Consider the following 22,894-nt stretch of genomic DNA (forward strand, 5'->3'; position numbering starts at 1 on the left):
ATTGCACTGAATGTAATCCCACTGGGAATACAACAGAAGCAATTCGGTGCAGATAACAAGAGTTGTAAAATCATTAGCTGATAAGCGGTGTCCGCTATTCATGTCTTACAACTGAACAGTGTCTCTGGTTTCAGAAAACTTGTCAAATAGCAATCAAATCTAATCCTCCTGCTTTTGGTTTAATCTCCCATTAAAGACAACAATTCACTGTCAACAAAAGCTGACTTTAACCAGAATGTTACCACCCCCTTTTCTTGTCCCAGGAATATACCATGAATCATACTAATTTAATGAGTATGTTATTCACTATTTGTTGAATGAAGAAAGTATTACATGCAATCATTTAGGGGCACGTACATGTTTTTTTTAAATTAGTTCTTAAAAAACACACAAAAAAACACAAAACCAAAGTCCAGATTCAAACATTACATTTATTAAAAAGGGAAAACAAAATCATATCCTACATTCATGCCTTCATTGTGTTACAAAGAAACTATTCCTTAATTCAGCGCACACAAAACTATAACTGATATTTTTAAGGCTTCATAAATACACCTGCTTGTTACATTTGCAAGTTTTTCCTTATCTGAACTAAAGATACTTGTAAACATATATATTTGTAACTATTACCAAGATGCTTATCGCTGTGTATGACTGATTTTTTTTTAACATAAGAGTATTTAGTGCATATTCATCATCATTCACAGGAAGAAAAACATTACTGCAATTACTGTAGTGTTTTAACAATTTTCCTAAATGCTGAATTTAGCTCCTAGAATCTTGAGAATCACTCTTTCCAGGACAGGAAGTAGATCTTTCCCTGTCCGTCACCACACACCAGTTCAGTCGGGTTTACAGGGTTCACCTCCAAATGCAAAACAGGACCTCCGCACACAAACATACCAACCTGGAGGATGAGACAGAGAGAGGGCGGAAGGCAAATTAAGACCATTTTTAATAATTTAATAACAAATATGAAGGACGAAGTTTATCAGGATGCTGCATAAAAAGACAACACAACTTTCAGAGTACGCTAATTTGCTTTCTTGCCCTGAGTTTAATGAGAAGGCCGGTACCATTCTCATTCTCTCCATTTAATGTGAAGCTAAAGCCAGCAGGCTAGCTTAGCTTAGCACAAAGAACAGCTAGCCTCACTCTGTCCGTGAGAGAGCAAACAAGCGTATTGCCCAAGATGTGGTTATTCTTGCAACACTCTGAAACGTGTACCTGTCTCTTGGTGTTTCTGTCCCACAGCTTCACCGTCCTGTCGAAGGAAGCGGAGATGATGGTGCGCTCGGTGAGTTTCAGCACACTGATCCTGTCACTGTGAGCCTGGAGACAAAACATCATCACCACCATTTAAAAACCATACAATGGCCAATTATTTCTGATGTTTGCTTTTATTTCTTTGTCAGGTCAGATGGGAGGGCTTTGCCAAACACACACAGCTGCTGGTTATCGGCAGACAGCTGCTTTTGTTTTCCTTCTTGTTCCCCAAGTTTTAAATTTAGGGCACGCTTCCAGTTGAAAGTTGTGCTGAAACAACTACTTAACAAGAGGAGAATAATCAACAACAATGCAAAACATTTGGTGGTTCCGGCTTCTCAAATGTGAGTTTGTGTTGTCTGGGGATCTTCCCTATTTTCAACATTTTATAAAGTAAATGAATGAGGATCAAAGTAGTAGTTATACCTCACTACAAATATAACAACTGTCCAATGTTCGCTTTCAGAGTCTCTCTGTTCTTACAGGTTTTTTGCTGCTCCACGAGGAAATCTCTGGTGGCTTGTTGAACCACATGTTGCCTTTCATGTCGCCACACACGACAAATTCTGAAAGAGCATACACAACACATTCGAGTCAAGCATACCTGTGCTCCTGCACATTCCAGCTTTTATACATTTGTTCATGGTGCGACTATGCGGAGTGGTAATAGGAACAGCTGCAGCGGAAACAGAAACAGATGTTAGTACCTTTGTCCACAGATCCAGCTGTTAGCGGACTTCCCTTCTCCTTCTCGTTCTCTCCCGCGTCACCATTCTCTTCGTCTTTGTCGTCCTCTAAGTTCATTGAGCCGAAAGCTGAATTGAATTTATTTTTGGATCCCATAGCAAACTGAGGAAAGAGAGGAAAATCTACATGTACCCTAAATTAAGTATGTGGTACACTAAACCGCAGGTTTCATGAGTTAATCTGAGAGATACATTAAACTTTTTTGCGTATTCTTATAATATTCAGAAAAATGTTTGGAAAACTCACAATGAAGCCAATTCTGACTTTTCCGTCTACTTCGCCCACCAGCCACATGCTTTTCTCGTCGTTTTGGATCATTCCCAAAAAGTGTCCACTTCGTTCCCAACTGCATTACAAGACAAATGCACAAAAAGCTTTACGGTTGATTTCATTATTTAGGGCTTTAAAAAAAATAATGTTACTAATTACTAATGTAATCTGGATATTTCCTAAAAAGTGACCACAAAAAGTTAGATTTAAAAGACTTCAAAAGGTGAATAAATATCAGCAATCAGCAATATTTAACACTTTCTGCTCAGCTCCACCAAAAATTTACATCACGCATTAAAGAAGAGAGTTTACTCTCAAATTAAAACCTGATAATAAAGTTAAAATGTGACAATGATCGTTTAAAACCCTGGACAAATATTTGAGTAAAGAGTAGACTCTGAAGTGTTACGTCGTAACATTGTGCTGCCAATCATTATCCTCGCATATCGTGACGTCAAATATTTTTCCGGCGGTGGTCACGCCCATCAGGACCGAGCAGAAGTTGAGGCGGACCACTATGTTTTTCACTGGGTACGTGGTCATCTTCACCAGGCTGGGAGCGACAGAAACACAGAGCAGGACCGGTTAGTGTGTTGAATCAGACGCCTCTCATATTATTTTATACATTTTATCTATATCTATCCATCTATCCATCCATCCATCCCAGTAGCCAGCGCATTAATTGCCTACCATATATGGTGTATTATGCTACAATATGACATTTTGTAATTGTGTCGCAGGATTTTTTTATTATAGAGAATGCACCGCGGCTCAAAAAAAAGGTTGAAAAACACTGCTTTCGAACATGTGCTATAGATCAGATTAGATTGTTGACCCAAGCCCAAAAACGTAAATGATAATTTGTTCATAACTATGACTGAATAAAAGGTAAAAAAACGCACAACAGATACAATAGCGTGGTGACTGTTCTGCAGTGGTTTCACCTTGCAGTGGTGTGTTGTTGATTCCACACCAGCTTCCACACATCGACAGAGAGCTTTGTGTAGCTGACAGCAAACTGATCATCGGGCATTGAGCAGATCGCTGTGACGGAGCTGTCTGAAGCCTGATGCACACAAATGGACAGACACACGTGTGATTAACACACACACACACGTTCGGTACACGTCTCTTTGTCTGGCACATGTCCTTACCTGCTTCTGGCCGACCGGAGCGTTGTGCTGCCATACTTCCAGCAGACCGGATTCATAACCAGCAAGAACCAAAGCATCTCTCGGAGAGAAGCACAGAGCTGTGACTGGTCCTCTCAGACTGGGAGGACTCTCTGAAAAGGCACAACACAGAGGTTAACTGGGAAAGTTTTTATCATAAAAAAAATCTTGAAACACCCCGACAGGTAACCAGGTGTCTCCTTCACTGAGCAGCACCAGGAGACGACCTGAACCATTGTGGCTTGAATTGGATGATTGAGGGAGTGAATGAACATAGACAGAAAAAAGGAGCAGCAACCATCGCAATGTTAACAAATTCCTCTCAATTAGTGTGATTTGGAGTCGTTACTAATATCGCAACTTTGTAAGAAACTGTTGTGATTTTCTTCTGTTATTCTATTCTGCCCTGCCTTGCTAGTGAAGGTTATTGGGGTTGAATGCAGCCCGAAAGGAAGACTTGAAGACACTACTCCAAAAAATGTATTTGTATTTTCACAGTGAAGTTCTCCCCAAGAGACACAACCCAGCATCAAATATGCTATAATACAAAGCATTACCTGTTGTCCAGGTCCAGGATCTCATGGAGCAGTCTTCAGAAACTGTGAGGAATTCTGTGAGTCCTTCTTTGCAGATGACTCCACATATCGCACCGCTGTGACCCTGTAAGGTGCCAAAGTGCTCTACCTGGATGTGAAGACACAGAATGTGAGAGAAGGAACATTTAAAAAAAAACAAACATTTGTATTATATAATGGACCCTATGGAAGTCTCTTTTTTTATTGCATATTGATTAAATCAAAGAAAAGATGTGAGTAAAACTAAAAAGCATGGATAGGACAAAGATTATGTACATTATGATGACAGAAATATTTTACTAAATTAGATCAAAATGTAATAAAATATATATTTAAACCTCTTTCCCATTTTATTCTGACTGACAGACCTGTAGTGGTTTCCAGAGCTGCACTGTGCCATCTTCAGAAGCAGTGAAAACGGTCATTTCTTCTGGGTTGACTTCTTTATTCCGGTCTTAAAGACAAATTTATAATAGAAAAATATATTTCAACATTAAAAAGAAGTCTCATTATACTGACAGAAACGAATGTGTGCGTTTACCTGTATTCGGTAGGAGTGAGCAGTGGTGGATACTTTTCTTGTGTGCAGCAACGTTGGAGATTTGTACTTTGGTTTCCCAGTTCCAAACATGCAGCGCTCCCTCTGCGCAGCCGGCAATCACATACCGCCCCTGCTCACAGAAACACCAAGTCAACAGCAATCCCTTAATGAGGCCGAGGGCTCACTTCATGCAAATCTCAAAAGGAGAAAAACAAAAAAAGCAAAGAGAGGCTCATTTGCTCCACCAATACAACAATTAAAAAAAACCCATAAAGGTCTTTCAGAAGTGAAGGCAACAATATGCCCTGTATTTTCTCTGATTGATAAATGTAGATGTTTGCTCACAATACAGCAGACAGATGTAAGAGGATTCCTCAAGGAGATTTCTCCGAGACACCGGCCTGCCTGCAGATCCCACAGACACAGCCTCCCGTCGCTTGAAGAGCTAATCTGTGACAAAAGAGAGGGAGGCTGGTAAAGACGAGTTTGCAATAACACGACAGTGCTGTAAAGTCACATGACTCTTTTGGGCAATAGCCCTATTCGGGGGCAGACCTACAGTACTTAGGTTAGTTATATTTCTTTCATGCAATGAAGATTTACCACACAGTCTGGAGTCCAAACACAGCCGGTGATCCAGTCTTTGTGAGAGTGAAGGAGCGATTTTGAGTGAACAGCGGGAGAGGAACTCACATCCCACACCATCAGGGCCTGAAACAGAGACACCCGTCAGTGGCTGTCATACCGACACGTCTCTGTTATTTACTCCAATCATTCCCTTGATTATATCACTTATACTATATCATTAACAGAACCACCTGGCCGTATAATGCAATACAGCACCACAAACAACATCCTTTGAATGTGCCTTATAGTTGAATCAATGCCTCACAAAAACTGTTAACATTATAACCTTTTGCAAGGTTGGATGTATTGCAGGGTTGTTATGTTGTTTTGCCTTAACACAGTCAGCGTATGTCACATATTGTCAAAACACTACAGCACAAACGCATTGCACCTTATCTTTTCCACCGGAGAGCAGCTGTCCCCCATCAGGGCTGAACGCCAGGCAGGTGACCGCTCCACTGTGGGCCCTCAACAGCTGACAGGGGTTAACACAGGCTTCGATGGCCAGTTCGCTCAGCAACCACAGAGCAATGGAGAAGTCCTCTGATTTAAATGGAATACAGAAGGGAGAATTAAAAAAACTAACCTGAGAAATAAAAAAACATTATAAGAAGGCTTAACATAGCAGTGTGTAGTATTTTAGGGGATTAACCGCACCACAAGATGCCATCAAATCTTACACACTGCCTCATTTCTGTAAAACCCTAGGTCATGTTTTTACTACTCCACCAGTGACACTCACCTGAAGCCGTAGCCAGGTGTGTCGAGTTTTGTGCCATTGCCAGGACGGCGCCTGACTGCCCACTAAACATTCCCCACATTTCCAGGCCCCCCAGCAGTTTCTTCTCTTCATCTTTTTTCTTCCAAACCCTCACGCGCTTGTCACTTCCTGCAGACAGCAGCAGCCCAGGTTCGGTCTGCTCTGCGTCCAAAACGACCCACAGCAAGCTCAACGTGGACACATCGAGCTCCGTGGAGTCCCAGATCGTCTCCCCTGTGATAACAAATTTAAATTGTTGTGTTTTGAGGAAACGAGTGAAATCAAAGATCAACAGGGTTCAAGATTCAAGTGCATGCTCCTGCATGAGTCACTACACCATAATCAGTCGGATAGGCATGTACTGTATGTCCATCTCCATATGCATCTTAATATTCTTGTGGTTTTATGGCTTTGATATTGTGTTTTATGTCCTTGACATATTGTCTGTGTTTTTATGGCTGGCTTTTTGTTAATGAATTGATAGATTTAATGGCTCTGCGGGTTTCCTGAGCTTCACTATTGTTCCGTCTGCCTGCCTGTCCCCTTGATTTTTGGGGAAAACTCTAATTTCCTCATCGGGAGGATAAGGAAGTAATAAAGTTTAAGACTGCTGACCTGAGTCGAGACTGAAGAGCTTGAAGCCGTCCCCGTGGTAACCCACAGCAGCATAGTCTCCATTCACAGCCACACACAAAGCTGCAGGCTCCGGCGTTACAAACTTCCCTTTCTTCAGAGGAGGCTCCAGCTCGCACTACAACAGCAAAGAGAGAAAAGATTGTGTGCTATAAGTCAGAAAACAAAGTTACACAAAATATTTTTTTTTTTTTAACCACAAACCAGGCTGTTGGTTTTCCAATCATGCCATAATTTGTCATAAATACAGATTATGGCATGACCTTAACGCATATTCACAAAATCAATAAGGAGCTTACTTTATCACTTTTTAACGCAGTGACTGAACGTCCGAGTCCTCCTGACCAGAGCTGGAGCTGTTTTACAGAAGAACAAAAACACAAACAGAGTGTGAATAGGGGGCAATTTAAATAAGTGACAATAACATAAAAATATTTATTTTCTTTGAACAGAAAGTATATGAGAATGTAAGATAATGTTGCTACATGAGTGTGCGGCGGCAATTTTTCTTCAGTTGGATGCTCTGCCTCAAAGAAATTATTGCAATATGTTTTTCCAAAGCAAATTCAGGAAAAAAAGACAGCGTTCTAGTTTTTAAAAAAAACTACAGATTTAATCTACTGATGTCTTCTACAAGTTTGTGAATTGTATTTTTAAACTAATGCTAGTAAATGTCGTCTTTCATAGAAGGCAAACAAAATCTGTAAAATACTGTGGCTGATTTTTTGTTTTTTTTTAAATGAGCAAATGATTTATTTGTTTGGAGTTAGTAATTAAGTCAGTAAAGTAGTGGAGTCATTGTATCATTACAATCCAGCCACTCAAGCCTGCAGAGTTACGTTTATTTTATCCGATACCAGGTTCAGCATGTGCCGGTTATTCCTCACCGTGTGATCGGAGCCGGCGCTCAGCAGCATACTCCCTTCATCCAGGAAGGTGAGGGTCGCCGCGGCTCCGCAGTGAGCCTGGAAACATCCCACACAGGTGGAGGTGGGCACCGACCACACCCTGACCTCTCCAGACAGAGAGCCGGAGCAGAGCATGGAGGAGGACGGAGCGAAGGTGAGACTGCGCACTGAGTGCTGGTGACCGGTCAGGGACTGAGGGAACAAACAGAAGAGAATCACTTGAGTCATTATCATATTGTACACATCTCCTCAGATGCCACTAACATATGCAGTGGGGTTCTCCTTTAAAGTGTCAATCTAAAAATGTTGTTTACTTATCATTTTACATCAATACATGTAATTTGAAGGAGTGGCCTTTCCCATTCGACTATCTCGACAACTCACCGTTAGCGTGGTATTCTGGAGCCAGTTCCACATAATCACGTTCCCGTTCCAGCAACCGGCAGCCAGCAGGCAACCCTCGGGGTCAAAGGTCACACAGTTCAAGGGGCTGGAGCTGGGCAGGGTCGCTACCTTGTTGCCTTTTTTCGAGGACCAAACCTTGAAAGTAGGAGAACATTCAATCAGCATAATATATAAATAATGTTGACTGTTTAAGTGACACATACAATTCAATAATAGTTGACATGATTAACTATTAGCCGCAACAAAGTGGTTTCTAGTCTTCCTGGGACACAAACAAAAGTAACATGTTTTGCAAACAACTTAAATGAGATTAGTTTGAAACTGACTTTGAGCATGAAGTCCAAAGACACAGTTGCAATGTGCTTCCTGTCTGCAGTGACATCACTTGCTGTTATCGCATTAGTGTGGCCCTCAATAAGAGCAGTCCTGCAAGGAGGAGAAAGACAAGTTAATCCAAACACCAGCAGCTTGTGCTATATCTGAGGATCAGCACAGTTTTAAATGTTTAGTACATTTTTTATGTGGAACTCTCCTCTCACCTGCAGCCATTTGCGACGTCCCAGATCTCTATTCGTCCATCGAAGGACGTGGTAGCAAGACGTCCATCCTTAAGAAAGACACAGCTGGAGATGCCGTCACAGCTGCTCACCAACGATTTCACTTCCTGTTAACAGCCGGGAGAAGAGTTCATATTTGACACTTTTGTGGCTTTTTAATCTCAACACGCGTGACAACTGAACAGTATTGTTTCCATAGAAATGGCATAATAAATTACTGTTTACGTGTACTAATCAATTTCTGCAGGTATCTTTTAAAACATGTTTTATTTTCTTTAATCATACATAAACCTTGGATTTCATAGGAACCAGGTTACTACAGTGAAAACCATTTTCTGTGATTTCCTGTGTGCATGTAAATTAATAATGTGTAAAAATGTGATATCTGCAATTAGAAAGGATTGCGACGCTAAATAGAAACCACGAATCCTGTACCTGTCCGGTCTGGGTGTTGATGAAATGAAGCATTCCCTGTCCAGTGCCAACCACCATCAGCTCTTCATCCGATTTCCCAACCAAACAGGTCGGTACCGAAGTGAAGGTCGACACCAGCTCACTGCGAAAAAACACACAAGACACTCAGAGCATTCCTTCAGATCAATATTGAAACAAATACTAGAAATAAAAAGATCAAAGAGACAAAAAATTACAATATACCAACTGAAGAGGACTGAAAACAGAACTAAGAAGCTTACAGGGATTACATGTTTTTATAAATAATTCTTAATGACTAATATTAGATGTGCATTAGATGTGTGTCCCCTAAAAACCACATTGCAGAAGATCCTCTTACCTGGTCTCCTGGAGACTCTTACTGTCATTGTTTAGCCACTCAACTACCCGAGCCCCTCCTTTTCCCATCAGGCCTTGTGCCCAGGTGTGAGCAGACGTCTCAGGAGGCTCGTTGAGGGCTTCCTGAACGAAGAGAGCCGGCCAGGAGGAGAGCAGGGGGCCGTGTCGCCGCAGGAAACTCCTGCAGTCTTCTAGAGAAGCCTGAGAGCCAACTGAGAGCACAAAGAAAAAACTGGTCTTGAAGGAGAAATAGAAACGCACTCGGCAGGAATTTGTGCGAGTAATGTATTCTTCAGCACTTACACGAGGGTGCAGACTTAATCTTGTTATCTATAGGAGAGGACACATTTTACAAGTTTAGCCCAGAGTAAACCTGCCCTTGTAACAATTTCTAATTTATTCAAGTGCACACATGATAATAATTAAAAAGGGACGTCCATCAGACAAGCAGCCAATCTATCAAAAAGTGTTTGAACATTCATCATACAAATGTCATCCTGCATGCTCACCATACAAGATGTAGGTCTCCTTGAGGTGGTGCAGGAGGCCGTGGCGCACGTTAGCATACAGGAAGTAGTAGCTGGAGAGCAGAGAATGAAGCATCTCCAGCTGGCCACTCTGAATCTGAACAAAGACAAATAAAAAGGCAGTTAAAATCTAGCGAAATTTGAGTTTTACCTGACGAAGGTCTACCGACTGGAACTTATGACTATCAAGCCATTATAGTGAGTGTAAGCGACAGTGAGGTTGCTGTTTTTTCTCCCAAAAAACTGACCGTACAAGTCGAGTTTATTAGTGAATACATGAACAGTGCTTGTTTACTGTATTGCAGGAGATGCATCTGTTGCTCATGTTGTACAGCCCTCGTGTTATAACTGGTGATGGAAGATGACTAACCAGGTTGGAAGGCAGGTGCATGACCGAGTTGGCCTCACAGTGAAGAAAGGTATCCGTACCCTGCGGGTCAGCCAGAGCCCACAGGTGAGCTGTGTGAAGAGACAGGGCAAGCGTTATGATGCTTATTCAAGTATACAGCGTCTAATACTTACACTGTGTGACAACAGACTGTGTGTACTTTACCTGCCAGCACGAGGTGAGCTTTGGTTCTGTCACTTTCTGTTGGGAGGAGAAAGTCCTCGAAGGCCTTCCTCACCTCCAGATTAGTCAGAGCCAGCATGTCGTCAGTGTTGTGGCAGTGAGACGGACCAATCAGGCTGCAGATGAGGATCCACGGGTTTAATATTGCTATATTTTCAACTCACACCTCAGTGGGTTTTATCTAAACTGAAATTCCCTCTAATATGGAGGAAATCTGAAAGCCCACAAGTAGTATTACCCCTTGAAATGGTGATGAAATTGTAATGAGTATGTGTATTTATGTTATGCGAATCACAGTACGTGAAAGTAAAGCTAAAAAAACAACAGCAAGGTGCAAAACAATACTTTGACAAGCTGATACAATGACCTCATCTCAGAGATACATTTTCACAAGCAACCAAAGTCAACCGGGAGAGACTGTTGCGAAAGATAATGGCAGCGTCCGTGCTATTCGCACTCATATGGGTATGTATACCTTTGCAAACTCTGCGCTATGCGGGTAAAAGTTGCCATGGGCACGCGTCCCTTGGGCTTCCTGGACAGAAGCAGTACTTCCTCCCACTGGACCCGTCCGTCCCGTGGGAACAAGTCGTTGCATGTGTTCAGTACAGAGTACAAGTCTCTCTCCCTCAGGCCTGAAGATCAAGAGAAAAGAAAAATGCTTCAAAGGTTAAGTAAATGACCACGTTGCTAACATATTTAAAAAGGACTATTACAACCAAATCACTGTGTTGTACTACCTACCAATTCATCTAATATCTACTGTTCCATAAAGTTTAAAAAAATAACACAATGAATAGCACTATAACTTCACTCGTCTTACCAGTGGAGCTGAGAGTGAGTGCCGCCAGGGCCCAGCGGAGTCCCAGCAGGCCTCTGTACTCTGAGCAGAGTCTGTCCAGGCTGTGCTGCACCAACTGGCTCAGAGACTGAGGCAAAACCTGGAGGTTCTCCTTCAACTAAGACACAGAGGCAAAGCACGTGTAACCAGCAAGGTGACGATCATGCACTTGCAACAAGTTGTGTCGGTCTAAACTTTTAAAGAATTCAGGTTTATTTGCCCCCAGTGGGGGTTGATTTCTATTTATTTATGAAGTCCTTAATAGCAATTTGCCATCATACATCCCATCCTTAGTGAGTTGGTCCTGTAATCATTATTTCACTTTCAACTGCAGTCTAACACAAGCTTAAGATGGTTTAATGTAAGCAGCCACCCAATATTTGCCACATCCAACATTGGGAAATTAACCAGTATTACCGACTTGTAAGTGTCTTAAAAAAAAGTGTTCTTAAACCTTATTGAAGGTGGCAAAATTCTTCAGGTCTTCGCAGGCCAGGTGCAGGTAGAGAGGACTCACTGCTCCCTTCTTCATTATCAGCGTCTGGAGCTGGACGAGCAGACAGAAGCGTCAGGTTAAAAGAGTGTGGGGCAAACGGTTGAGCATGGCAGCCTCGTGCACAGACGCAGAATTTGGTCACTGGGTACACTGTGATGTGAAAACACAGAAGAAGAACCTGGTTGTTGAATGCAGAGTCACTGAGTTTCTTCCCGAAGGAGTCCAGTCCCTTCTGAACTATCTCTTTCCGGTCGGGCATGGTCAGCTGTCCCAGGGCGAACAGCACAGTGCTTCTTTTCTTGGCCAGGGTTAGTAACAGAGCTGCTTTGGTCATGATGCTCACGACCAAACAAACCCCCTGAAAAGAAAAAATATATATAATCTGAGTTGTACTGGAGCAGGCAAACCACTAAAGATGCAATCATAGGTCATGTTTTGTTTGGCATCCAAACCATGAATCAGAATCACTTGTATTGGCCAAGTATGTGCAAGGAATATCTAAGAAATTTTGTTTTATAGCATTTCTATTTTCCCTATTTTCTCGGTCCGTGTGACTGACCTCTGGAAGCTCTTGAGGGATCCAATCAGAGCTGAGCTGACCTCTGTCATCTTGGAGAAGATCCACCCCATCGATGAGCAGCACTAGAGGTTTTGTCTTCTTTATGTCACTCAAGTTGGAGTGAAACTCTAACAGCAGATCTCTGCAATGAAACACAATTAAAGGAAACAGCTGTTAGTGTGTATACAACGTGAAGCACCTGCAAGTTATTTTAAAAAAAAGGACAATTGAAAATCTAGCTACTTGTAAGAATGAGGAAGAGGGGATTCTTCCTTAGTGTCTTTCATCTTTCTCAAGCATCGAACGAGGAATCGCAGCAGGTTTTCCACAGAGCGTGCTGATTGGCTGGCAGCTGTAGAGTAGGAGATGACATCACAGACAAGGTTTTTCCTGGACTTAACTCCGGTCCTGAGGCTGTCTGCGAGAGCAGCCTGTGTGTAGATAGATATAGAGAGAGAGAGATAAACATGGGTGGCAATATTTCTAACGGGGAGGATTTACAATCAGTGTAGCTGCTATATTTGGAGATTTTGGAGAACAAGCAAGACTTCATGTGGCGTTTCTTTTGTTCGGTCCGAACCCCCGACATAGATCTGACAGTCAACGTGTAATAATCCTAAACTAATTTACCATGAAGACAGTTTTTCCCTCTCCGGGTCCGCCCTCCACCACCATCAACCCTCCTTTGCTCTGGGCCAGCTCCACGATCTCGACGGCCCCAGACAGCAGCTTCGCCCTGCCAAAGAACTGCCTCCGCAGCGCCTCCTGGTGGACCTCCTGCTCCATCACGTCGGACAAAGCCTCGTCCTCGTCCTCCTCCTGCGACACGGAGAATAGTTTACGGTTTACTGGATGTTAGAATTTCGTCCAAGATATCTCTGTCGTCTGAAATGATACCAATCAATAATGTAAGGTTCAAATTGATTGGATGGGCAAAAGTGGCTGACCTCCACGAACAGCTTGACTACAGCCATCCACAGGTCTTCCAGCACGGCCTTGCCAAAGTCCTCCAGGTGTTTCAGATATGGTTTCCCCTCCACAACGCCTCCCCACTCACACGAGTAACTACGACAGGAAAACAGACAAGTGATGGCACCTCACGATTATGTTTGACTTATTTTAAAATGCGATATGCCAGTTAAAAAAAAATAAAACATTGTATGTCTCCAAAAACAAAATGCGGCTTTCAAAATAAAAGTTCTGGGTATATTGAACTATTGTTTTAATACGACAGCTTCGGTGCACATGACAAAGATGACTCACTTTTCCGTGACCTTGACCTTACTGGCCTGGATCATTTTCTTCAGAGACGCCATTTTAGACTCGGCCTCCTTTGACTCAGGGGCAAAGTCAGATTTCCAAGCCACTGGAACTGATCTGGGGAACAACAGAGGAAAATTCAATTCAAAACATCAAATACTTAAAGTTGATTTCCAGAAATCTGTAAAGTATTACAGCACTAAAAACAACTTAATGGAAACAAATATTTAACAAAAGAAATCCATCTCATGAGACTCATTTTGTTAAAGGTTTGCGATGTGTGAATGTCAGCGTGCATTACTTGGAGATGTTTGGGTCTCTGAAGTAGCAGAACATTCGCTGCGACGCGGTGTCGGGGTAAAGAGCCTGGAACTGACGGATCTCCAGCTCTGTGACGGACAGGCCTGCGGGGGCCGACGCCAGCTGCACACGGAGACATAAATCATGCTTTCTTTCATATTTTAAAGAATATTTTAGCTCAAAGTCACGTATAAAAACCCTATTTGTCCCCTGTATTTCAAAATAAAATACATATCAGGAACAATAACGTGATGGTTAGTCGTCGCTAACATTTCTACCTTTAAATAAATCATTTTCATCTCCAAAATTTATTTTCCTACTTGTATGCCAGAATAATTATTGGAACATTTTCTCTCATCTTCAACCGTTCTAAAGTCAAACAGGTTTTGAGTTTCAGCAAAAATGACCCGAGGAACATCATCCTCTTCCTGTTTTTGCTAATTATTAGTTTAATGTTATTTTTCTGCTAATTCTGGACTTGCGCGAGGGTTTTAAGGGCGCAAATTTGAATATGAATTTCAATAAACCACGCTCTTGCACAAAATATAGCAGGCGGACGCGTCTTTTTTTGTGTAATATATTTACACTGAGCACATTGTACACAGCTCCACCTTTTCATTTTTTAATTTTAAGTCATAATAACAAGTCTTACCCAGCTGTGCTGCGGCAGGTCAGGGAGATCAGGTGTAGGAGGCACCATGCCGTACCTCTCCCCCAGGATTCCCACCAGCATCTGGCTGCGGCACACCTCCGACAGGCACAGCTCGGTGGCCCGCCCCGACTCCTCCTCTGTCACGCCCCAACGCAGCTCCACCTCCTGCAGGTAGAGGCAGTGCGAGGCGGCACGGCGCCGGAGCTCCGGGAACACGCTCCGCACCATGACGTCGCGCTCGGAGTGCATGTCTCTGAAGGTGGAGGAGATGAAGACGCGTACGCCTCGCCACCTGACGACAGAGGGAGGAGTTGGTGGAAAAGTCGAAGGGGAAAAGGAAATGTCTCCTGGTCGTCAACGTCAAGCAGCAAACATTTCAAGTTTGTTTCTCGACATTTAAATTACCTTAACTTGGGGCTGGCTGGTATTGGGACAACACTGTTTGTGGCCAGAGGCTCTTTAGCGCCCTCTGGTGGTGGAATCTTGTACACTTTGTCTAAATGCTCCACATGGTCCAGCAGCCGGGATGATCCTCGTTCTGCCACAAACCTGGTCACACAGTAAAATAAACGGTTAAATACAATATAAAATGTGGTTATTCTCCTTCTCGGGTCGAGTTTGATGAGAAGTTAGATGTCAGATAAATATGAAGCAGCTTTAGCTTAGCAAAAAGACTAGAAATGGGCAAAGGCTTTGTCTTAAGGTAACAAAATCCATCTACGAGAACATCTAAAGCTCAAAGATTAACTTGTCATCTAGTCTGTTTAATCCATACAATATTTTGAGTGTTGAAAAGGACAATTTGTTGTTTTACCTGAGGTTTATGTGCCAGACTATTTATTTCCTTGTCATTTTTTCACATTTCAGTTTTTGCACAAATTAAACAAACAAGATAACAAGTTACTTTGTGAGCTTTAGAGGCGCACATATTAAAGTAAAACCTGCCTTACCGTTTATAGTCTAAGCTAACGGGCTGTTGGCTTCACCTTCATATTTAACGAACAGATATGAGAGGGATTTTGGCAAGAACGCTCCTACCACTATATCATAACCAGAAAGTTAAAAGTTTGCTTTTAGGAGCTATAGTGGGCTTTACATTTCCTACATTTCTAAAAAAAATAATTAAAAAGCATCTAAATCCATTTTTTATTATTAAATTGAGCAAGCAGACACTTTACCTCAGCACTTGGTCACTGAAGCCAGACAGCCTCACAGAGTTCCTGTCACCGATGAAATCTGACTCTCTGTTGGACGACAAAACAACAATAAATTCATCCAAGTCAGAAACAAGACAGGAAACCGAAAAAACAGCTGAATTTAGATTGTTGCTATGGAAGTCTTAATTATTGTGGAAATAAAAAAAAAGGCCGCTCTTTGTTGAGAGAATACTGTTTGAAAACAGAGATGGTACATTTTAAAAGTCCACTGGTGATGGGTGTGTGCAACTTTCTCTTCTCAATACTGTCTGTGAGTTACACTGGAGGAGCATCAGCAGCTGCAGCAGGAAACTGGAGCATTACCGGTTTGCCAAAAAGATTTCCACCACGAGGGCTTTGTTGTTTATTTCCCTCTTGTACGTGTTGATGGCCCACTCGACTTCGTCATAGACATAAGAGTCACTCAGCAGGATGATGTTGTCCACCTGAGATGCAAAAACATGCGAGGCCAAGGATTAAAAGGAAGCATCTGCTACTGTCATCTCAAGTATACATAAAAACAAAGAATTTAATTGATGTTAAGAACCTGAAACTCAAGTACTGCCTCAGCAAATATCCTCAAATTGCAGAGCCATAGTGTGAACAGTATTTTGGACTAGAAAATTAAAGATTAAGCCACCTTGGAGCAAAAATCCCCCCCACAGTCACATAATATTATAATTGAAGTGTGTCTTTATTTAGAGCTCATGTTTTCATTTGGAGAAAAAAGGAAATGTCAATATACTAACCTTGTTTTTCTTGCTGAAAATGCGGGACAAAACATGGTTGTGTCGCTCTTCATATGGCAGCTCTGAACATGCCTGAAAAAAAAGTAATCATTAATTAATACAGAACAGAAACTTATGTTATTCTGCCAATGTAGGAATATATTCTTATTTTTATACTATTCTCAAGTCAACTCACTTTGGTTTAATCACTCTACATAAAAAGCCCAAATATCATAACACAGGTCGTCATTTTAAAAGTGAAAAAAGCCCCGACCTTGATTTGCTTCATCACACTTCGGACATTATCCAAAAGAACGTCAGACTTCAGCTCGACGCTTCGAGAGTGACTCCAATCGTAGATGCAGAGCTCACTGTCCTCAGCACTGCTGCCGATCATCAGCGAGAGCAAAACCGCCACCTCCTGAATCTGAGAGGAGTGGGGAGAGACTCTAGTAATTAGAAATAATCACGTGAAAACGGCACAGTTGAAACACTTGTGTTTTTTTTTAAATAATTGTATGTGTTATTTTATGTCTTATTAACAGGCCCTCACAGAAGTAGTGAACTCGTTCTCTTGATTTTTCTTCTTCTTCTTTTTCCTCCTACACGATTCGTCCTCCCCCTCCACTTTCTCCTCCTCCTCCTCCTTCACTTTCTCTTCCTCCTCCTCCTCCTCCTCCTCATCATCATCATCATCCTCCTCCTTCTCATCATCATCATCCTCCTCCCCCTCCTCCTCATCTTCCCACTCCCCATCATTCTCTTCCTCCTCCTCCTCCTCCTCCTCCTGCTGCTTATCCACCTCTACCTCCTCTTCCACCTTCTCCTTCTCTTTCTCTTCCTCCTCATCCTCCTCATCCTCCTTTTTTTGCTCGGGGTCCGGTGGGAGGCAGAAGTCCACTTTACTAAACAGGTTGTTATAATCGTTCATGTTCGAGGAGAGCAGGATGGCGGTCCGTCCGGGGAGCGGAGGCACGTTGTAGCGGCAGGAGAGCTGCACCGCCGTCTCCAGAGCTTTGCGGTAACGGTCCAACAGAGCGACGGAGTAATTTCTCTGACTGGAGATGCACAGAAACAGTTAATTTAACAGCGCATATTATCTTATTAATGAATGAATTATCTTTTTATTTAAAACTGCCGTTGCTTCTCTCACTACATGATTGACCAGTGTTGTATCAGCCACAGACAACAAAAAACGATTTAAAGTTTCAATCTAAAATGTTACAAATTAGTAAAACGTCTAAGAAAAAGGCTGAAACTCAAAGTAGATCCCCATACTTGGCTTTGAGGAGCTGGGTCTTCTTGGCTTTGTATAGTCGATAGATAAACGGCACTCCCAGCGTCACCCTAATCCGGCTCCTGGGAGTCGTCTCCCATTCCAGACTACTGAAGCGTTTGCTCTTGGGAATCTTACTCAGGATGCCACTCAGGATCTCTTTAACAGGAGGGAGCGCTTGCTCAGATGCTGAGGCTGGAGGAGAGAGAGGCAGAGGGGAGGTGCTGCATGTGTTTGTTGTTTCATCATTAAAACACTGCCAGAAACTGGCGTTATTATGCATTTTTCATATTCTCAACATGTCCCATAAAAAGAACAAAAAACAACAATGTGTTAATCTGTAGTAGACACAATATACTTTCTGACTGTGGCACTCAGGTCCAGGTCCACTGGTTCCTATTGAAGATGTAAAACTTTTTTTAAAAACTGCCTCCATACATAGAGCATAGTTGTATTTATTAAAAACTATGACAGTGAATATTTTAGGGTTGGAGATTGTTGGTCAGAAAGACAAAATAACATTTGAGTGTTGGAAATTTGTCATTGTTAATCTTGAAAATAAATTGGCATATTATTCAAAAGTTTAGTCACAGATCTAGTTTTCACATTAGATTCATTTGACAATAAGAAAAACATAAAATATCAATTGCTTTATCTTTTGAGAACCACAGTAACAGAAAACAGGATTTTCTTTTGTTGATTTCAATAACAATTTTGCTTGATTTTGATTATGTATCTCACCCAAAATGTTGAGCTCCAGCATGATTTTGTAGGCGGCGAGGAATCTGGTGGGAAACTGACGGCTCTGAATCACCGCTTTCTGTAAACACATAAAAAAAAATTAAAAAACACACAAAGTTTACCAAAGAAATGATTAAACAGCGAGTTAACTTACAAGAGAAACATAACAACCAACTGGCAAACATGAATATAACTCTTCCTCTCACACAACATAACAGTAGTATAGCCTTTAGAATAAGGATACAGTGCATGTTTACTCTCTTAGGTCTCACCTTATTGGTCAGACGGCTGAGGATCTTGTTGTGATGAGCCTCGCTGATGCCCTGCGTGATCATGTTCCTCAGGTTCCTCAGCATGGCCATGAAAGGAAGAGAGTTGTTGTCTGCACAAGAAATGAAAATATTCATCAGTATGTGTGATCATGGACATGTTTTAGCATTTACAAACGTGTTAGATGCATACAGTTTATGAGCTTTCAAATGTTTAAACTGAAGATTCATGTTGGAAAATAAGTATTTAAGTCAAACAGTACTTAAAACGAAAGAGTTGTGTGATGACTGAGGGTACTTTTTTCCCCATCGTTGTGCACTTGGAACTGGTGATATTGGTGGCTTTTGTTCTTTTAAACAATGGTGAGCAACTTGTGAACTAGAAAGTGTTCTAATTGCCCCGGATTTAAAGAGCAACGTGACATTTTGTCGGTCAGTGTGATCATAGCCGACCTATGAGCTTCTCCCAGGTGGCGGCCTTGTTGCCCTCCAGGCTGAGCAGCCGTTCCCACGTCTCCGGCACTTTGAGCTTCATTCGCTGCCCGGCTCTCTCCCTGTCCCATGAGCCCTTTATTCCACTGCGGATGAACGTCTTCGGGTCAGCGGGATACCTGGGACCGACAGAAGCGTGTTAAAATAGAAGCGGGACAAACCCAGAGATAGACATAGGAGTCATCGCGAAAGACTCCTATGTCTCAGTTTCTATCTTTATATTGTCGAAACAAAAAAATACTTTAAATGCTATTTTGTCCCTGAAAACTAAGCTTTACATGCTTTCCTGTGTTAAAGAGATACAAGTTATTGTCCCCTCAATGTTACATAGGAAATATTATTGAAGAGCTGAATTCAACTCACTAATAAGGTAAAACTAAACATATGTGTGTAGATCAGTGTGTGTTTGTGTGGCTTACTTTTTCCCCAGAATGGCCATCACATATTCAGCCGGTTCTTTAATGTGAAGCTTCCTGATCATCTTCTTCAAACTGAACTCGTTCTGCTTTTTATCCACCACCGTTTTGCTGCTCTCTTGCTGCAGCTGCACACGCACACACACACGCACACACACATATGAACCAGTGTTCCCCATGTTCTGATTGGGTTTAGTTTAACAATCTGCGTTAGAGCCGTATCTGCAGAAGCAACGGAGATTGACGTAAGCCCTATAGCTAAACTCCTCTAAATTTACTAACGAAAACATTGAATTAAATGACAGTAACTAAAAATTTAGAAACACCCAAAGTTCTTATTAAGTGACACAATAGAAATTGTACGGCACATTGACTTACAAACTTTTTCAGCATAGATTCATTTGAACGGAGCAAGTTCGCCCACTGTTTCAGCTGCTCGTCAGTCGGTTTCTGAAAAATCAAAAGATAGTGCAAAGTAGAACAAACCAGGAGAGATGAATAGAGGATATATGAGACACACGGAGTCTTAATTTAGAGGATTGAGTCAATATTACTAAAATAGAAACAACAAAAAGTTTTAACCACAGGGAAAACTAAGAAAGGTTTAACTCTGTTTTTCAACATTAAATTAAACACAAAAAAATCAGAGACCAAAATGAATGCTTTTGTACCTTGGATTTGCCCTTGTTGCGGTTGTGTTTACAGCGGTGTTTGCGTGTGTTGTATTTGGCCAGCTGATACTCATTGAACTGCTTGAACTTGTCCACCATTGCCTTCTTCAAGCACATTGGCAGTGAGTGACTGAAGCACTGGAGACAAACAAACACGGGGTTAAGACTAAACCGAACCAACAGAACCGACACATCCAGGTTCACACACTAACACTCACTGTACTATAGATTCTGATGACTTCCAGCCAATCGGAGGGCAGCTGTACAGCGGCGCAGAAGTATCTCCGGAAATGTGGCTTTGTGGAGGGCTGATTAGCAGCCAGGGCCAATAAGAAGTTTGCTGTGATGCGGATGTTCAGCTCCTGTCGAGTGTAAACTGCCACCTGAACGGTAAAAGAAAGAAGCTTTATGAGGAGATGACTGACAAAAGGTTTGCTTGCAGGGTGGCAAAAACCCTTGCGAAAAAAAAAGCAACAATTTGATCTGATTCATGAAATGTATTAAAAAAGGTTGGCCTAACTTTTCAAAAGGTTGTTGGACAGACATTGGGAAAAGTAGACCCCTTATATAAAAACAAGATGCCAAACACGTAACTGTTTTCTTGTGGAATAACTAGAAATAAAAAATGTATACATTTGCAAACACACCTTGAGAAGAAACTGTGGATCAGAGACTGAAATGTCCTTCGCCAAGGTTTTGATCTTGGTCCAAACACTTTTCTCTGAGTCCCAGCCCGTCTGGCCTGGAGGTGTGTTCTTATTGACCAGGGAGCAACACACCAAGTTCAGGAGGAGGTACTGAGGAGCAAACAGAAAGACAATGAGGTCTGTGTTCTCAACTCAGAGGAGTTAGAGTCACCTTAATCAACACAAGAATATCATTTGGTGGCACTAGTGATAAATGCTACACTGGCAAAACCAGCACTAAAATATATTTCTGATGTAAATATGCAGTGTAAAATATTTCATCCTACCTTTTTATCCTTCAACTTCTCTGCATTTGTTTCTTTTGCTTCATCAATCTCAGGAAATTCCTCTTGTTTGATGGCCATAGTTTCTTCGAGTTTATTGTCGCCTAACTCCGCTTCCAAGGCAGGAATTTCCATGGCTATCCCTTCGTCATCATCTTCCTCGTCCTCCTCTTCCGACGAAATATCATCTTCCTCAGAATACTGCTAATGCAGAAGAAGGTACATTAAAGCAGTGATAGCGCCAATGGGATGCATCAAAACATTGGGTTAAACATTGTAAATTTTCATAATAACAAATGAAAAATAAATGTCATGTACCATGCTTGTTTTATCAGAACAAGACTGCGTCACTTCAGATGTTTCATTCATGCTTTCATCTCCTCCACCGTCCCCCTTCTGTTCTCCGCCCAGCGCATGGTGGATGGATGAAGGGGGATGAGCAAAGCGACTGAGCAGAGCACCGCCGGCCAGGGACGTAAAGAGCAGAGAGTCATTTGGGATGGTTGTAGAGGACTCGAGGGAAAAAGAGAGACCAGGTGAATAGTCACTTAGGAGCTTGTTCTCTGTGCTGAGGAGAGGAGAGGTGAGGGAAGATGCAGAGAGAAGGGATGAGGTGGTGGAAGACAGGCTGGTGGGCTGGAGCGAGGGGCAAGAGGAAGGCAGTGTTGAAAGGCTTAAGAGTGGAGGGCAGAGCTGAGGCATCAACGTCGAGGCCTGAGCCAAGAATTTATTTTCCAGACACAGTGGAGCATAGCTGGCAGACAAACTTCTCCCACACGTGACCTGCTGCTGCTCTCTTTGGGCCACATTATCCTGCTGTAGAGACAACGCCTTCATACCTGCAGAGAAACACATGAATCAGAGAGTCAACGGCTGTCACAAACCTGCATTGTCTTAAGCATTGAGAATAAGCAACTCCGCAGCATTCCTCCAAAGGTTTAAACAAGCATTGCACTGCTGTAAGGGTGTGTGCCGATAAGTTAAAAGCATCCATAAAAAAGGGGACAAAGTCTGGAAATAATCAGCATAAGGGCCGACAGGAGTTACAATTCACATGTAATTTGCAAAACGTAGTCAGATTCTATCAAAAATAAGAAATCCCCCACAGAAACAAAACACTTTCTCTAGTCCAAAAACGAAGTAAACTTAAATAGCAAGACGTTTCAATTTGTTCACGAATTTGATTAGTGTAATGGCAGCCCTTTAAATCTCTTAGTTAAAAATGGCAAGTCTAAACAACAAAATTATATATTAACTGTCGGAAAGAACAACCTCTGAGGAGAAGTTAGACCCCAGTCAACTTCTGTCAAGATGGTTCATGTTTGCTTTTTTTATGTTGCAATGACTCAAGAGTTTTCCTAGAGGTGGTGGTTTAGCTGTGAACGCCCAAACCGGACACATGGAAACCTACCGGAAATACAGACAGTTTAAACTCCAGGGAGCCGAGCGTTGACGCACAAACAAAAGTGTCCTCTTACTCTTGGGTTTAATAGTTACCGTCGGGTGTGCTGGAGTGTTTCGCATTTATTTCTGAAGCGTCTAGCTAAATGCAGCAGCTGGTTTACTGTAAATGTCCTCATCCGAGGAGCTGGCACAGAGAGCGCTGATTGGTCAGAATTCTGTGTACTTTTTTACCGTAACGGCACACGTATAGGTGCCTGCTCTCAAAAACATCG

The 22,894-nt window shown here is 42.1% G+C and overlaps 1 protein-coding gene across 1 annotated transcript; it reads right to left on the bottom strand.

Annotated features, from left to right (window-relative positions):
• Positions 1–418: 418 nt before the first annotated feature.
• On the bottom strand, positions 419–22,783 carry tep1 (telomerase-associated protein 1). The gene is made up of 56 exons (XM_068604449.1): positions 22,697–22,783; positions 21,537–22,057; positions 21,222–21,422; positions 20,896–21,045; positions 20,467–20,631; positions 20,249–20,386; positions 19,956–20,027; positions 19,581–19,705; positions 19,123–19,280; positions 18,673–18,782; positions 18,401–18,479; positions 17,662–17,854; positions 17,186–17,441; positions 16,658–16,810; positions 16,405–16,476; positions 15,980–16,101; positions 15,638–15,703; positions 14,865–15,008; positions 14,460–14,751; positions 13,809–13,930; positions 13,511–13,624; positions 13,195–13,312; positions 12,878–13,066; positions 12,491–12,678; positions 12,248–12,389; positions 11,867–12,046; positions 11,647–11,739; positions 11,175–11,310; positions 10,827–10,986; positions 10,334–10,467; positions 10,151–10,239; positions 9,763–9,877; positions 9,557–9,583; positions 9,255–9,465; positions 8,897–9,017; positions 8,444–8,568; positions 8,231–8,330; positions 7,884–8,039; positions 7,479–7,691; positions 6,891–6,947; positions 6,574–6,709; positions 5,941–6,192; positions 5,590–5,741; positions 5,175–5,282; positions 4,917–5,021; positions 4,572–4,701; positions 4,399–4,484; positions 4,013–4,139; positions 3,438–3,568; positions 3,228–3,349; positions 2,693–2,836; positions 2,260–2,359; positions 1,974–2,115; positions 1,750–1,832; positions 1,228–1,332; positions 419–907 (listed from the first exon to the last, which is right to left on the bottom strand). The coding sequence occupies exons 1-56, from the start codon at positions 22,740–22,742 to the stop codon at positions 788–790; spliced, it is 7,896 nt and encodes a 2,631-aa protein (XP_068460550.1). The 5' UTR covers positions 22,743–22,783; the 3' UTR covers positions 419–787.
• Between the last annotated feature and the right edge of the window lie 111 nt (positions 22,784–22,894).

Source organism: Clinocottus analis, unplaced genomic scaffold (assembly GCF_023055335.1).
Source record: "Clinocottus analis isolate CAN_PGR_092001 unplaced genomic scaffold, fCliAna1.0.p SCAF_11, whole genome shotgun sequence".
NCBI classification, from domain to species: Eukaryota; Metazoa; Chordata; class Actinopteri; order Perciformes; family Cottidae; genus Clinocottus; species Clinocottus analis.

What these genes read in the sequence shown, in the direction of transcription:
- tep1 (XM_068604449.1), bottom strand. Translation starts at nt 22,742, where the DNA reads ATGCGAAACACTCCAGCACACCCGACGGTAACTATTAAACCCAAGA. An exon ending in TCAGCCGTCTGACCAATAAG is followed by an intron (nt 18,480 to 18,672) that starts GTGAGACCTAAG and finishes ATGTGTTTACAG; the next exon opens with AAAGCGGTGATTCAGAGCCG. An exon ending in TTTTCAGCAAGAAAAACAAG is followed by an intron (nt 16,102 to 16,404) that starts GTTAGTATATTG and finishes TTTGCATCTCAG; the next exon opens with GTGGACAACATCATCCTGCT.